The following is a 17,105-nucleotide window of genomic DNA, read 5'->3' on the forward strand; positions in this document are numbered from 1 at the left end:
ATTCAGTTTTCCTATAATTTGCTAGTATACTGTTAATTTCTGGCTAAAGCTTAGTTTCCTTTTGTGTGATTTTTAAAAAACATGCTCATCTGGTTTATATATTCTCCTCTTAATACTGCCTTCACCTTCTTGGTGTTTCATTATTATTATTTTTTAAAAAATCAAAATTTGAATTAAACTTTGTTGGTACACTGTACAATAAAATGGGATTAAAATTATAAATCCCCATCCAAATGCTAACCAGACCGAACTCTGCTTAGCATTTTTCAACCACTGGCTATGAAGAAATGGGGAGGGGAGGATAACATTCACATCATCACTAGTTTGATCATGCAGGAGGATGAGGCAATGCTTCTTAAAAGCAACCTCTGAAGCAAAACTAAATAAATAAATGCACACTGCAATTTGCCATTTGTAAACAGCAAGCTCAACTGAGGAATGATTCCTGTGTTGCCTCTGCTTTCCCAGCATGGACATAATACAGATAGCTCTGAAAATGATTGAGTGCAATTCATATACAGGAGGAGGAGAAGAAGAAGAAGGAGTGAATGAGAGGGAGAGAGATATAACTAGACAGACAGACTAGACACCAAAGAAATTATCTCAATCTTTCAACAATTGATGAGGAATGAAGAAATTATATCATGTTATTTAAGAAACACCAATTTTCCTGAGCCAGGCAAGATTACCTTGCAGAGTGTGATCTATTGGGAAATGTTTGGTTTCTTCAAAAGCTTTGCTTATTACTGGCCCTTTGAGAAGGACATTGATAGCATCCACCTGCAAAGAAGCACATTTACTCAGTCTTTAACATTCTTCTGGCCATTTTGGAGATAAAATCCTATTTACAAAAAAAAAACCCCTCTAGTAATTACATTTTATCTATTGTACTTTGATTGAAAAGCAACCTGGAGCAGATTAAAAGTACTGAGTTTCTGGTCTGAAAATGAGAAAACAGTAGCAGATATATTGCTTCCAGCAAAGGTATTATTAATGAAGACTGGGACAGCAATAGGACGTGAAGTACTAGCAGAAACTAATACTTATTAACTGTCTATGTAAACCCCCAAAAGGCAAGCCAAGAACTATTAATTTAAAAAGATGAACATTTCCTGCGTGTCCTACATGATTAAGTTTTTAAAGTCTAAGTTAGAAGATGTGATTATTCAATGTTTGTATTCTATTTTCTTTCCAGAGAAACCCCAAAGTAGCCAACTATGCTATTAAAAAATCAAAATGAAGTAAAATAAAATAGTCCTTCTCTAATCAATCAATAATCTTATTAATTACTAATACAGAATAAATTATTACTATTTAAGTTAAAATCTAAAGTAAAGGATTAAACATTCTAACATCAATCATTCAATTTAGTAAAAAAAACCAATCAATCATGCATTAACATTACACTACACAGGTGAGATATTAGTAACTGAGTACAAAATTGACTTGCATAGGAGGAATCTAATTTTACAGTTCAATTTCTGCAGATACTCCAACAAGGCACTTCCAGGCTAGAAACCGGGAGATTGTGAATTCTAGTCCTGCCTTAGGCCATGAAAGCTGACTATGTGACTCTGGGTCAGTCATTCACTCTCAGCTCAACTTACCTCACAAGATTGTTGTTGTGGAGGAAATGGGAGGAGGAAGTAGTATTTAGGTTTGTTTGCTGCCTTGAGCTCTTTTTAAAAATGATAAAGGCAGGATAATATATATATATATTATTTAATATGCTGCATTAAATAATGCTTGGTGTCTTGAATGACAGAATATTAATCTAACCCTCTTTAAGAATCTGCTAATACAACCTCCACAACATTCATTGTACAACCATAAAAAGGTAAAATCTCTTTACCTGGTTAAAAAGATGCTCAAGGCAGCCATGAAGCTTGTCTTGTTTGTCAGACGGTATTCTCATATCACTGGGAAGTTCATCACCTAAGATGAAATAAATAAACTTTGATCTTTTATATAAACGCATCTTTTCTTTTATGAACTCTGAGAGCATATGCACCAAGGCAAATTCCTTGTGTGTCCAATCACACTTGGCCAGTTAAAAAAAAATCTATTCTATTCTATTCTATTCTATTCTATTCTATTCTATTCTATTCTATTCTATTCTATTCTATTCTATTCTATTCTATTCTATTCTATTCTATTCCCATGCTGAACTTTACAAGCACACACTGATCTTTAAATTTGCTCACATATTTTCTTTCTTTTTCATCCTCTATACTTTTTTCCACTCCTTGTCCATTTCCCTTCATATTTCCATCTAGCTATCCAATTTCTAGTTTTTAATGAATCTCCCATCTCTCCCTGAATTCTTAGACATGATCTCTTCCTAACAAAGCAAGTCTATTAGATTCATTTACTGAGAATATATATATATATATATATATATATATATATATATATATATATATATATATATATATATATATATATATATATATATATATATATATATATATATATATATATATATATATATATATATATATATATATATATATATATATATATATATATATATATATATATATATATATATATATATATATATATATATATATATATATATATATATATATATATATATATATATATATATATATATATATATATATATATATATATATATATATATATATACACACACACACACATATATATATGTAGATCTTTGGTTATTCGGGTTTTCTCCCGCGTAAAATTGGAAGTGTCTTGGCGACGTTTCGACGAAGTCTCATTCGTCATCTTCAGGCTTCAGCTTTGTGCTTCTGGGAGCTTTTGCTCCCAGAAGCACGAAGCTGAAGCCTGAAGATGACGAATGAGACTTCGTCGAAACGTCGCCAAGACACTTCCAATTTTACGCGGGAGAAAACTCGAATAACCAAAGATCTACATACAAACACCCGCGAAAACCTCAGAAAACAAATATATATATATATATATAAATAATTGGGAACATAATTTTGCCCCATTTCTAAAAATGTTTTTGGAGCAAATTATATGAACTAAAAATGTTTTTGGAACAAATTATATGAACTACAATAGGAAGACTTCATAGACATCCTGCAGTTAGTTAAAGCACCTATAATTAATAGGGCTGCTGAAATTCCTTTTCACAAACTCTGGATAAATAACTATGTGCCAAATTGAAGTGGCAAGATTCCTTGAAACTGATGGCATTTTCATGTCATTTTGAGAAATAAAATACATAAAAATTATAGCAAGCTGTAGATCCTCAGTATGAGCCCTAAATATGCTAATATGCCAACAGAGCATTTCCTTGGCAGCCTACATTAATTACGTTCGTTTAATTCTTTACTTTGTTTTACTACTGAATCTGCTAACCAGGAATGCTTAAAGTTATTACTGTATACATCTGAAAAATACTAGGATGGTGTATCATTTAATCCTTGTTGAAAACTTCTATATAGCATTTACTTACCTGATCCCATTTCATCACTGCCCAAGTAAGAGCTGTTACTCCGGACACTGGTATAGGAAAGGACTGAATCCCTATTGCTGTTACATTCACTGGAAAGAAAAAAAAATGGATATAATATATAGTTTGGGGAGATAAGAGAACATAGAGAGAACTCATTCTCTCATTCTATCTTATCCATCTCCAAGAATTATGACTCTGTGTACAAAATTCCATGAAGGGAATACTGGTCTTTCATAATTTTTTTTTAAAATTGAACTTCCATCTTTCATACTTTGTCTTCTCCTGATGAAGATGCATTACAGAATTAATACATTATTTTTGATGAGAATGGCTAAACATGATAAAGTTTCAATATTAAATCTGTCACAGTTCGTCATGAACTTTAGAAACCATGTCTTATACAAACCAATTAATATAACCAACATGATAGAAATCATATTCATATGAAAGCCATTCATCTCTTGTTTATCTGAATGAAAATTCTTACCATATGCAATGGGACTTACTTCTCAGTAATATATATTCCAAAAATATCGGAATAACAGAGTTGGAGGTCTTCTAGTCCAACCCCCTGCTCTAGCAGGAGACCCTATACCATTCCAAACAAGTGGCTGCCCAGTCTCTTCTCAAAAGCTTCCAATGATGGAGCACCCACAACCCAATCAGAAATCAGAAGGGATGAAAGCTTCTTCCTAGAACATTTAAGTTTCCTGGTTTGGTGACTCTTCAAAAAAGAATATCTCTTTTAAAATAACTTTCCACTTATAATGCTTCATTCCCCAAAACATCTTTTCTCCCATTTCTAAACAGGATACAACATACAGGCAGAAAGAGCCAAAGATGTATACAAGAAATTAAGGGATATAATAATATACCCTGTCAACAAACTCTCTTCTTTACTCATTCTTGTAAACTTTACATATCTATTCTCCAATTTGAAAGCTATCAAAATATATTCAATTTATTCTTGAACAGTTGTTCTGCAAGAAGTTTATTTAACTTTTTATGTCTCAAGTACATTTTTCATTTCACTTCTGTCCAAATCTGAAAGGTAATGGCCCCTTGAGGAATTTGCTTTGATCTCCGTAATCTAGGACAGACTATTCTCAGTAATAGAAAGCATTAACCAAATCATGATGCAGAACTAAAAGCCATAAAACAATGAATAAAATCAAACTCAATCGGTACTGACACATATTCATAGTGCATTGAGTCTTAATGTGGAGGCACAATGCCAGCTAGGTAGTTTGCAGCTGTTTTGCAAAATATTCCTAGACTACCAAAACCAGGGATTTAAAACATTAAAAATGTGCTCTTTTATCTGTGCAATGATCAGCTCTTAAGAGGAAATAAATACCATTAATTCCTATGACTAGGAATCTTGAGCTCATGACATCAGTGGTTTAAATTTAGAATGGAAAGGAAATAACATTTCACATTGAACTGCTATGGCCCACTTCATGTAATGTGCAGATGCAAAACACGTTAAAAATTTTCTATAAATTCCCACAGACATTGACAGCTCTTGGCTTCTACCTCAGAGTCATTTATGTTAGCTCTGGCTCACAGAAAGCAAAATTTCTCTTGCCAGCAGAAATATTCACTCCACCTGCATAGCCATGCTCATAACAAGTTTAAAAAGTGACCATGTTTGGGAACCTCTAAATTATGAAACAGATGTGAAAGCAATCTCAATTTGTAACTGCTATTCTACTCAGCCAAGAAGAACTATTGTGATAAACTACAATCATGTTGTGTCCTTGTAAAAAAAAGAAAAAAAAAGAAATACTGTACTATTTTACTCTTTGTGTCCTTTTTTCATTATCATTTATTTTTAAAATCGAAACATAAAACTGGGTATATTATATAAAACAGTGTTTCTCAATGTTCACCATTTTAAGAGGTATGGACTTCAACTCCCAGAATTTCCCAGGAAGTCCACACCTCTTAAAATGGCTGAGGTTGACAAACACCAATATAAAACATTGGTAGCTAACAAACATACGAACAACAAAAACACTAGGTCACCAATAGCACTATAACAGTACCCTCTTAAGGAACAAAAACAATGCTTGGCTCAGCTCCCATTGTCATGTAATAACTAAGAAAACCGACAAACGTTACTGGTTTTTTGGAAGTCAAAGAGAGTGGAGGCCCTCCATTTCTCAGGGAGAGGCTGTTCCATGTGGGAGCCACATGAAAAAGGTTCACTTCCTAGTTCCCACCAGATGATAGCATTTAACAAAGGAGTTCTGGAGCAAGCTCAATCTAGTGCAGGGGTGTCAAACTCGTGGCTGCGGGGCAGATGTGTCACATGCTGTCCCGCCCCCGCCCAGTTTAGCGAAGAGAAAAAGAGTCCTGATATGTCATATGACGCCACCGTGATGACAAGAGTTTGACACTCTTGTGGGATCTAGTGGGATAGGTAGAGGTCCTCAGGAAGAAGGGGTCCCTCAAATAACTTGGGCCTGTGCTACACAGGGCTTTAAAGATAATAAGCAGCACCTTGAATTGTACCACAAAAGAAACCAGGGGCAAGTGCAGCTCACACAACAGCAGCGTAACATGGGCAAACTGCAGAAAATATGTTGCATTTGGACCAATCTCCACGTAGAGGGTATTGCATTAGTGCAAATAAGAAGTGACTAGGGCATGAATTACCCATAAGGCCTCCTGACCAAGGAAACTCAAATCCATGGCATCCATCCTGTGTAATTTTATTCCTTTGGAGATCAGACTGGCCATAGTCCTGCTGGTTGTTTGCAAGCTTTTAAGAACTTGGTCTTGTGCCTGAACCTGGGGCCCCAGATGTGTGTCAGAGCCTGTTTCCTGGCTATGCTAATGATTGTTTTATCATTCCAACTGCTGTGGGTCTTACTTTTTATACTGTATATGCTTTATTTGGTTTTTTAAATCTATTTTTATTGTGAGTCACCTAGAGTCATACATGTAAGGTATATGGTAAAGACCCTGGGAGACGGGGTGAGGAGATGCTTCCTAGGGAACAGTCAGATAGGAGACAACAAAGCCTATAGCTGGATGGTGGGCTGGACAAGAGACTCAGAAGGGACCCTCCCTAGTTTCTTAAGCTAGAAAGGAGATAGTGGGAGAAGTGTACTTTCAGAATTGTAAGCTTTAAAATGAAGTAGAATTAGCTTATCTGGTCTGGTCTATCAGAGAAGCTGACATGTATATGTGTTGGGTGGCAACGTAAATCAAATCAAATATCAATCAATAAACTACCCATTGATTCTGTCCAGGGAGTGCTAAACCTGTTAGGGGTTAAACATGGCAACTCCTGCCATTCCTCAACTCTTCCCTTTCTACTACTCTACCCGTCATAAGACTGTGAGCTATGCATGCAGAAAGATTTTACCAAAGGAATACAATTTTGCACAAAATGTACATATTCTACTTTGCAGGGATAGTTGCACGTTTAGAATTATTAGACTTTAAAGAGAAAAGCAACACCTCGCAACAGAACAGTGAAAACTGTGACTAGGTGTCCTATGTAGCTTCTTTAATTGGTTGACCACAAGCTTGCTATTGCTGCACATCTTCAAAGTCTTTGCGGCTGTCCTCTTTTGAAAGTTTTTAACCCAGACTCCAACTATGTAGTTTTACCTACAAAAGACTTTTCATTGTAAAGTAAAACTGGTTTATATATTGTTAGATTTGAAGACATTTTTCTTCTCATCCAAGAAGCTTCTTCAGCTCTGACTGGATGGCGGGGAATGGAAGAATGTAAATATATTATATATCCTTCCTGTCAGCCTCCGCTTTAATTAAGTGTATTTTTCCTACTAGACTGTTTTACTGTTTTATTACTTTGTTAAAGGTTTGCTTCTTACTGAAAGTCTTACATGATTTATGGAGGAGGGGGAAGGTTTGTACTGATGCTAGCGTTAGGCTGACATTGCATGTGTGGGGGAGGAAGATAGTCTTTCAAACAGACGTTTGAACTGATTTGGCCTGAATTGATTTGGCCCGTGAAAGTAACGGGAGTTGCCTGCTTCACATTCCATCCAGAAGATTGATAGAGAGAGAATATCGGAAGTGAAACTACACGTGGCCAAGGAGGAAGACTACATTGGATTATAACTGTTTGAACTCTAGTGGGAGAAGGGCTCAGGAGAGGATATGACGTCGGTGGTTTTAGTATACTTTCAGTTCTGGCTTAGCTTTGTTTGCTATCGGACATGTTTAGTAAAAATTACCAATTTCTTCAAAATGATGGAGTTGGGTCTTTATTTTCTTAAACATTGATCTGAGGCAACCTGACACTTCCATTCCCCACCATGCAGTCAGAGCTGAAGAAGCTTCTTAGATAAGAAGAAAAACATCTTCAAAGAAAGTCCCGTTGCCTCTTGAAAAAGCACCTTTGGGACAACCATGACTTGGACATCTGAGAATCTCCATAGACATTTAGATTTATATCCCACCTTTCCTCCAGCATCTCAAGGCATAATATTTTACAGGTGTGCAATCTGAGTTTGAAAAAGTTTTAAATGAATACATTTAGTACAGCCCTTATTTTCCCCCTAAGCAGGGCAGCAGCTATTCGAACTGTTGCATAAAAAGAAGGAAAAGAAAAAGGGCAGAATTGTGTGATGGTAGTAATGTATTCCAGTGAAATGAAACAAGAACCCTCTGAAACTGAACAAGTGGACTTCCGCAAGGAAGGGCATTTCAAGCCTACAATGTCCTTTTGTCTAGAGTTCTGAATTACAAAATTAAGAAACCCTCTAAGCAGGCAGCTTTTTCCAAACAATACATTTTCTTCTGTTCTACTCTGCTCATGCTTTGTATGACCCAGACTTTGTGCACAAAAGATGCAAAATACAAAATACCATTGCTACCATTTCTGGTTGTAAGGGTTTTTTCCTCCCCCAAGCAGCAGGGCTGTGGTTCATTCTGTATACTTCCAACTGTCTCAGACTGGTGCCTATCATTTTGAGTCATACAGTCCTTCTTGTGATTGACGTAATCATTATTCAAAAGTCCAATTAGTCTGTGTTTTCTGTGGATGAGTGTGTTTGTACACATAAGACAACAAATCATTTCTTCTGCAAACAACAGCTGCTGGGTTAGTTTTAGACTAAAAGACTTGAGCTTCTGGAAAACCCACAAAAGATTCTCTCCTTCCAGCTGTTTCACTTTGCTGGATAAAAGGGGTAAAATTCTTCCTCCTGACCTTATCTGACCTGCTGAACCTTGAAACCAAGTTGTAAGTTGATCCTGTGACAGACATATGAACCATGTCTAATTATGGAGGACTTTGCAAAGGATAAACTTAAATTCATGCCATACCGTCAACAATTACAGACTGGTCAAATATACCACAAATGTTCCATGGTGCTCTGTAAAACATTCAAGTCCTCATTCTATAGAAATAGTGTTCCTATAAATTTATATACTGAATAATAATATATAAGATATTATTCTAGTAGTTGATTTTAGGCAATCAGTGCTTTTCCAGGAATTGACAAGACTAAAACAGATATGCTTTTCTGCCTCAGGAGAATAGGACTAAAAAAAGTTCCTGAGAAAATAAAACTAACTTTGCCTAGGGGTATTACACGCACTCTGTATCAGAAGAAATACTGCAGAGATTTAGAAGAATCATGAATATTGTGTGGAAAGAAACTATTATGTAATGATACATAAACTCTTACAATATAGAAATTGTCATATTTGATGAATTTGAAGAATAGTGAACCTTAAACTTCATCCTTTTTTTTCTTTTGCTTATAGCTGGGGTCCCCGGTCAGGGCCACTTAAGTTGTGGGCGAGTGCATGAGTGCACAAGAATGCAAAGCTCCATTTGTGTAAGTGGCGGATGTTTGCATAAAACCATCCCCTCTGCCCCCCACCCCGCCACCATCACCGGTCCACAAAGCCAGAAAGGTTAGGGTTAGGGTTAGGGTTTATAGAATATACATATATATATATATTCTATATATATATAGAATATATATATAGACCACTGGTTTATAGAATATACATGAGGTATTCCTTGGTCAGATTTTATGTATGTACCATATATATGAATTTCTCCATGACAATAAGAGACATAATAGAAGACAAAGAAACCTTCTGTACTTATACAGGACATTTTCTAATAAAACTCAACAGGCACAAATGCGCAAATATGTACTTTTAAACAATTATGTGTTCATACTCACGAAGTCCATAATGCATTTTCATTATTTCCAAAGCCATAATGAAAATAATGGCTGAATAGGGTTGTCAGAAGTTTCAACCTTTCTTAGCTGCCTTTCATTTTCTTCTACATATCATTTGATTTCCTTCCAAGCAGATGGTTTCACAGGACTTACCTGTAGGAATCTCTGAAACTTATTGTATCATGCCCGGAGTCTTCCTGGTCTTCTTCAGAGACTTTGAAGCACACCTTCTTCATGCCATGCTCCGCTTTGTCAATGTCACTTTCATCTGCAACCAAAGAAGTGGAGGATATCTCCTCTGTGGAGGGAGGCTCACATAATTCTTCTGCTGTTGGTTCTGTGATAGTCGACAAAAGCCTGCAAGGATAGAAAAATGTTATGATAACAAAGGTAAAACCTATGTCCAGGAAGACATTTTGCTAAGGTACATAGGCTCATATTGAATGGAGTTTTGTAAAGTCCCATATGCGTTTCATTTAAAAACAAAACAAAACAGAGCATCTGAATAGAATAGAATAGAATTTTTATTTTATTGGCCAAGTGTGATTGGACACACAAGGAATTTGTCTTGGTGCATATGCTCTCAGTGTACATAAAAGAAAAGATACCTTCATCAAGGTACAACATTTGCAACACAAATGATGGCCAATATATCAATATAAATCATAAGGATTGCCAGCAACAAAGTTACAGTCATACAGTCATAAATGGAAAGAGATTGGTGATGGGAACTATGGGAAGATTAATAGTAGTGCAGATTCAGTAAATAGTTTGACAGTGTTGAGGGAATTATTTGTTTAGCAGAGTGATGGCCTTCAGGAAAAAACTGTTCTTGTGTCTATTTGTTCTGGTGTGCAGTGCTCTATAGCGTCGTTTTGAGGGTAGGAGTTGAAACAGTTGATGTCCAGGATGCGAGGGGTCTGTAAATATTTTCACGGCCCTCTTCTTGATTCGTGCAGTATACAGGTCCTCAATGGAAGGCAGGTTGGTAGCAATTATTTTTTCTGCAGTTCTAATTATCCTCTGAAGTCTGTGTTTTTCTTGTTGGGTTGCAGAACTGAACCAGACAGTTATAGAGGTGCAAATGACAGACTCAATAATTCCTCTGTAGAACTGCATTAAAGTGCTGACTGAAGCTAGGACTTAGTGAAAGCACTATGATTCTGAAGTGACCCTACTAAGGATACTCAACTGTGCGTTTATTCATTTTAACTACGAAGGTGGCAACCTTATTTGTCCTAGTATTTAATAGATTATCTTTTAATTGTTGCGGTCAGCATTTTGAGTAGCTTTTAGATACCGTGCTACAATCTTGCAAGGAGGCAACCTATAAGTATGTGCGCTGAACCCTTGCGAGTCTTTATGAATTATAACTCAATTATAATCTAAATCTATCACCTTGAAATATATTGAGGAAGTGTTATGGAAGAAAGACTGTACAACTGATCCTAAAGAAAATTCTGTTTTGGCGAGAAAGGCAGGACAAATGATACACCTGAGGTTCATTAAATGAAACATTTTTATAAAAGAATTCAGGGAGGAGAAAAAGTCACGTGAAAACACAGGTAATCCTCGAGTTACGGCCACAATGGAGCCCAAAACTTATGTTGCTAAGTGAAACATTTGTTAAGTGAGTTTGGCCCATTTTATGACTTTTCTTGCCACAGTTGTTAAGTGAATCATGGCATTTGTTAAGTTAGTAACATAGTTGTTAAGTGAATTTGGATTTCCCATTGATTTTGCTTATCAGAAGGTCACAAAATGACCCTAGGACACTGTAGCCATCATAAATATGAACCAGTTGCCAAGCATCTGAATATCAGAGTTGAAGAAGCTTCTTGGATGAGAAACAAAATGTCTTCAAAGAAAAAACAAGAAATTCCAATTGCCTCCTGAAAAAGACAACCATGACCTGGATGACTGAGAATCTCTACAGACTTTCCCCCCCGTGTTATGTGACTTTATTTTGTGATGATTTTGCACAAACCTGGCACTTACTTTCAGCAAAATTGTGCCCAAAGTGAACCATCAGTTTCATTAATGATGGTGGCAGTTGCTTTATGGTCACCGTTTGCTTAGCAACCACTGTAAAACAGGCCACAAAATTGCATCCGTCATGACTTATGTCTGTGATGGCCAGGCTCCATTGCAGATGGCGTTGCTAGCTTATTTAATTCTGTGACCTGCCTAGAGTCAGAAATCAATGTGAAAAGCAAACCATTTTATTTATCTTTATTGTATTTAAAACATTTGTACAGCTATCCCATTTAAAACTTAAGTTCTAGGCAGCTTACAACCTAGCAATAAAACCAATATATATGCAGGTAGTTCTTGGCTTCCAAATATTTGTTTGAAGTTCTAACAGAACTGAAAAAGTGACTTATAACCAGTCCTCATGCTAACGACAGTTGCAGCATCCCCACCATCACATGATCAAACTCTGGGTACTTAGCAACTGGCATGTATTTGTAATGGTGGCAGCATCCCAGAGTCATGTGATTGGCATTTGCAATTTTTCCCGCCATCTTCCAACAAGCAAAATCAAAGGGGGAAACTACGATTCACTTAACAATCATATGATTCACTTAACAATTTCTCTTAATAAGCAGGGTAAAAAAAGGTTGTAAAATTGGATAGAACTCATTTCACTGATGCCTTGTTTAGCAATGGAAATTCTGGTCCCAATTGTGGTCCTAAGTTGAGAACTATCTGTACCTCTATAACCCCCCCCCCCAAAAAAAAACACCACTAACCAACTTACTTATGTATCTGGAGGACATATTGTTTCATTTCCTTAACTGCTACATCTAGCTTGTTGAAGAGCTGTAAGTAGGAGTCCTGTATCTCCCGATCTTCTTGCTTCAACAGAAAAGCAAGACCTCTATCTTCCTGAGCGGTTCCTCCATTCTCTTGCCCAGAGTAACCATCATACTGTCCATGTGGGTTGAGATCTTCATTTTCTGGAGTCAGACACCTCCATGATGGCGCAGCCATAGTCGTGATGCAATGCTGAGTGTATGAGACGGGATTTAAGGTTCCTGTTAAACATTAAAAAACTGTTCAAGCTTAAACCACTGCTTTTTAAAGATGAGCGTTTGAGTTATTTTAATATGCTAAATAAAACTTTTTTTCAAATATGCTAAGCAACAGTGCCTTATTGTTAAACTGGTTTCTTTTAATGCACAATGAAATGCAATAAAACCGAGCATGTTTGATGGAATTCTTAAATAATTAGCTAAGATTTAAGATTACAGGTGAGTGTTGGCACAGACTGTTGGAAATAGACCATTAAAAATACTTTACCCCAGAAGAACATGGGAAATTCCTTGAGATGCTACTATTTACTATATTAATGATGAAAAAGTGGAAGAGGTTTTGCATACAAAAAAAAATCAGAAAGCATCCCTAAAATACTAAAGGTCTGTTGCTAATTTGAGTCAAATGACTGTCTGGCATACAGCAGTTTTCTATATAATTTATGTCAAACCAATTGTGAAAAAATAAAGGCAAATAACAAGGTTGATTGATGGACATAATTTAGAAATAGAGTGATAAAGAGTCCTGTTGTACTTTTTCTATCTAATCATTGAAGAACCTCTGAAGACTCAGTAAACAAATTATTTGCAATTCATCAAGACCATCAGAATTTTATATGTGATATGTACATAGTTGAAACTAATAGAAAGCTAATAGATACATGGAAGCTTATCAGAGCTCCCTTAACAGTTAATTAGACCGATGAACTTCCCTTCCCTGGTGCCAGTATTTCAGTAGCTTTTGCATCATCAGGAAATTTCTCAGAAAAATGCATTAGAAAACAATAATTAAGATGAATTTTATTTAATTGTCTGCTTACAAATTCCAAGCCTGGTGGCCATAAGAGATATGCACCATGATGGATCTCTTTAGTCATTCAGTATCTTTTAAGGTAAAAGATACCTTCCTTTTAAATAAAAACAGAGAAAATCTGTTCCGTTCTAGCTATTGTCATGTGTAGGGTATTAACTCAGTGATGAAATCCAATTTTTTTTACTACTGGTTCTGTGGACGTGGCTTGGTGGGTGTGGTATGGCTTGGTGGGCGTGGCAGGGGAAGGATATTGTAAAATCTCCATTCCCACCCCACTCCAGGGGAAGGATAGTGCAAAATCCTCATTCCCTTCCCACTCCTATGGAAAGGATATTGGAAAATCTCCATTCCCACCCCACTCTGAGGCCAGCCAGAGGTGGTGTTTGCCAGTTCTCCGAACTACTCAAAATTTCTGCTACCGGTTCTCCAGAACCTGTCAGAACCTGCTGGATTTCAACCCCTCTCCATGGACTGTCTCTGGACTGCCTATGGACTTCATATGACAATCAAATATTCCAGTATAAGCTTCAAAGCCTGTCTGACATTTTTAGCAGAACTATTTTTTAATGCAATCTTAATTCCATTCAATCATTTCACTCCAGAGGAAGATAAGATACTACAGCTCTTATTGTTATTAAACACCTTGTTCTGGGTCAAGGCCAATAATAGAAGGCTTCCGTCCAATGCGAATGCTGAATGACCTTCCCGTTGAGGTAGTGTTTTTGGGGTATGACACTTCCATGAGGTTAATGTGGCAGTTGGTAGGGCAGAAATCCATGCTGCACAAGGGGTGAAGCTCTGTTGTGGCTCGTTTGAAGGATGGGCTGACTTTCATTTTCAACTCATCTGCAAACTAGAGCAAGAAAAAAGAGGTTTAGACCACTATTATGAGCACAATAATTCATAAAATAACATGTCTGAGGTCTTTTTTTCTTCTATAATCACTTCACCCACCAGAGTAATTAAGTTCTGTGGGCAGTTTTCAATAATTAGGAAGATCCAAAAGGGGAAAAATATATTCACTAGAACTACATAAATCCATGTTGCATAAGTAGCAATCAAAATACTCATAAATTCCTGGCGAAGAACATGAACAAAAAACAGCAGTGACAGAATATTGATCTTCAAATCAATGTTATTGAGAAGATCACTTAAAAAGAAGCAAAAAGTAGATGGATTTAGACATGTCATGTCACTGCAACGTTTGAAAAACATAGCTAAATGTCAATAATCATCTATTAGATGGAGAAAGCAGTTAGGGACTAAACATAGCTAATTAATAGGAAATTCAATTTTGTAATTTAGTATGTATACGCAAAGGCTGCTCAATGTATGAATGCGGGTGTTCTATAATGAGATGCTACTATGAATTTGCCTACTCAACAAAATCCATAAACCCATTGAAAATTGAAAATATGTAACTGAATATGTACACACCTACCCTCATAAACCTTGTTGTTAAGGTCCTGAAAGCATACTAGTTGAAGTCATCACTGTGCTGTTTGGCACATAAGATTGTGGATTATTATCCTACCTCTTGATAACTGGCAATTCTTCTGCTGATGCTTTCTAGCTTTGTGTCACAAATTTGCCGGAACTCATATTGTGGCATGGTGACCACTGCATTGCTGAGGGACATGAGCCTCCTGCAATTCTTCACAAAGTTGCTGTCGTCTGTTGCAAAAGCCTCCAAAATCTAAAGCAAGACAAATATATAGATTTCCTCAGTTGGGTTATTGTGACACAGCTTAGGACGTATAGCACTGGAATGTCACAAAATGACCTCTTTCTAAAGAAAGCATATCAAGTAAAATATAGTTCCTTCATCCTTTGAACCATAACAAAATGCTTGGGCTAATATTTCTACTGGCGAACACACTTCAGCAGAATGCATTGTTCCAAACTAGATGTCCCGTGATACGGCTGTTTGCCAAAGATCCAACTTTCTTAAAATAAATGGCATGAGTCCAGGGTATCTGAGGAGTCATCTTACCCTAATAGGATTGGCTCATCCTACTTGTTCCAGAAAGGGGCCTACTTCAGATCCTGTTTGCCAAAGAATTTGTATGTGTCTGTGGGCCCCATTCTTTGGAATATTCTGCTACTGGAAGAGGTGTCAGGCCCACCCTCCTGGCCTTCGGGAAAATGCCCAGGTGAAGGTGGTGGACCTGGGGGTGCTGATGGGGAAGAGAGTAGGAACCCAACCCATCCATCATCTATCCTCTTGATTATTAGTCTCTATTTTTTTTTAAAAATGATCATTTTATATTATCATTTTGTAAGCCACCCAGAGTTGTTGCAATTGTGAGATGGATGGCAAATAAATTTAATAAATAAATAAATAAATTCAAGCAGTGTCTCATCTTATTAAAAGCTCTATCTGCTTGGACAGAGAATCCTTTTGCAGTTTCATGCAGGCAGGTTTCCTCTGTGATGCCATCCAACCCCTCGTGAGATGTCTGTTAACAAAACCTTTTAAGCGTCTGTATCGCATGAATGGTTTTTGTTTTCTCTTCCTTTTACATCTTTTAAAGTGAATCTCATACCTTTAATAGTTTATATTTATTGTTTTAATTGTCGTAATCTATTTTGAGAGTTACAATAATGGGAAATAGAACAGAAAGATATTAATTAAATAACTAAACAGACTTGTTGCTGATGGGTGGCTTTTAATAGAAGTTTTAAATGTTCCAATTGCCTCTTGATGATCACAAGTGTAACATGGAAACTGTGATCACAGGAAAAGCAATTTCCCCTTTCCATTATTTCTTTACTATTTCCCTAGTCTTTATTAACACTAGAACTCCTTTATGAAAAAGGAAAGTCTAAAAATACTCTACAAATATGTCACTAGTTACTTTTGCAATTAGGCCATAAATATAGAGAGAGACTTTGCTGCATGCATTGCTTCCCATCACATTACTACATCTCCATTAAATTTAAAAAAAACACTATTCCAACTGAGCAACATTTTTAGATATGCCCAGTGAGAGCACCAACTTGTTACTACTAAATACGTTCAGTGCTCTACACATATTTCTGTTGAAATTGCACCAACTGCAAATACTTAAAATTTTTAAGTTTTTAATCCTTCTCCTCCTATTTTACTATGCTTCACTCTTAAGCCAGAAAAGGTTTCAGAAGCATATCAACGAAAATAACTTAGTCCTTGCTTTCAAAATTAGATTTTACTAAATCATAACACGGGCTGGGTGGGTGGGTTGTTTTTAAAAAAGAAAAACCAACTTACATCTTGATTTTTGGTACTTTTCTCTTTTAATTTGAGAGCCTGTGTGAAATACTATATGGCAAATATAACTACCAATCCACTAGAAGCTTCTTTAGAACAAAAATTTAGGGGATTTATTTTCCAAAGAGTGGAATTACAGTAAAATGGTCACCTAGTTGAATAATTTTTTGTAATTGTGGGTAGTTTATTTTCCACAGTCTAAGAATTTACTGGGCCAGGTGACGAACTTGAAGCATGTTGATCTGATTAGTCAACAGACTGATGGTTAGCTTAAAAAAATCCTCCACAACGTGACAATTAGCGGTATATATTCCACATACCACAAATTCTACAGTTTACTGTATCAACTCTATAACCTTTTCTAGAA

At 36.3% G+C, this 17,105-nt stretch overlaps 1 protein-coding gene across 1 annotated transcript in view; it reads right to left on the bottom strand.

Annotated features, from left to right (window-relative positions):
• PREX1 (phosphatidylinositol-3,4,5-trisphosphate dependent Rac exchange factor 1) overlaps window positions 1-17,105 on the bottom strand; it is a 265,515-nt gene that overhangs the window by 20,021 nt on the left and 228,389 nt on the right. The window contains exons 23-29 of the mRNA XM_058175593.1: window positions 15,023-15,184; window positions 14,131-14,341; window positions 12,401-12,677; window positions 9,793-9,996; window positions 3,455-3,543; window positions 1,853-1,935; window positions 690-780 (exon numbers count right to left, since the gene is read on the bottom strand). Of these exons, the coding sequence (XP_058031576.1) occupies window positions 690-780; window positions 1,853-1,935; window positions 3,455-3,543; window positions 9,793-9,996; window positions 12,401-12,677; window positions 14,131-14,341; window positions 15,023-15,184 (1,117 nt within the window). The remainder of the gene's footprint in view (window positions 1-689; window positions 781-1,852; window positions 1,936-3,454; window positions 3,544-9,792; window positions 9,997-12,400; window positions 12,678-14,130; window positions 14,342-15,022; window positions 15,185-17,105) is intronic.

This window comes from Ahaetulla prasina, chromosome 3, assembly GCF_028640845.1.
Source record: "Ahaetulla prasina isolate Xishuangbanna chromosome 3, ASM2864084v1, whole genome shotgun sequence".
Taxonomy (NCBI): domain Eukaryota; kingdom Metazoa; phylum Chordata; class Lepidosauria; order Squamata; family Colubridae; genus Ahaetulla; species Ahaetulla prasina.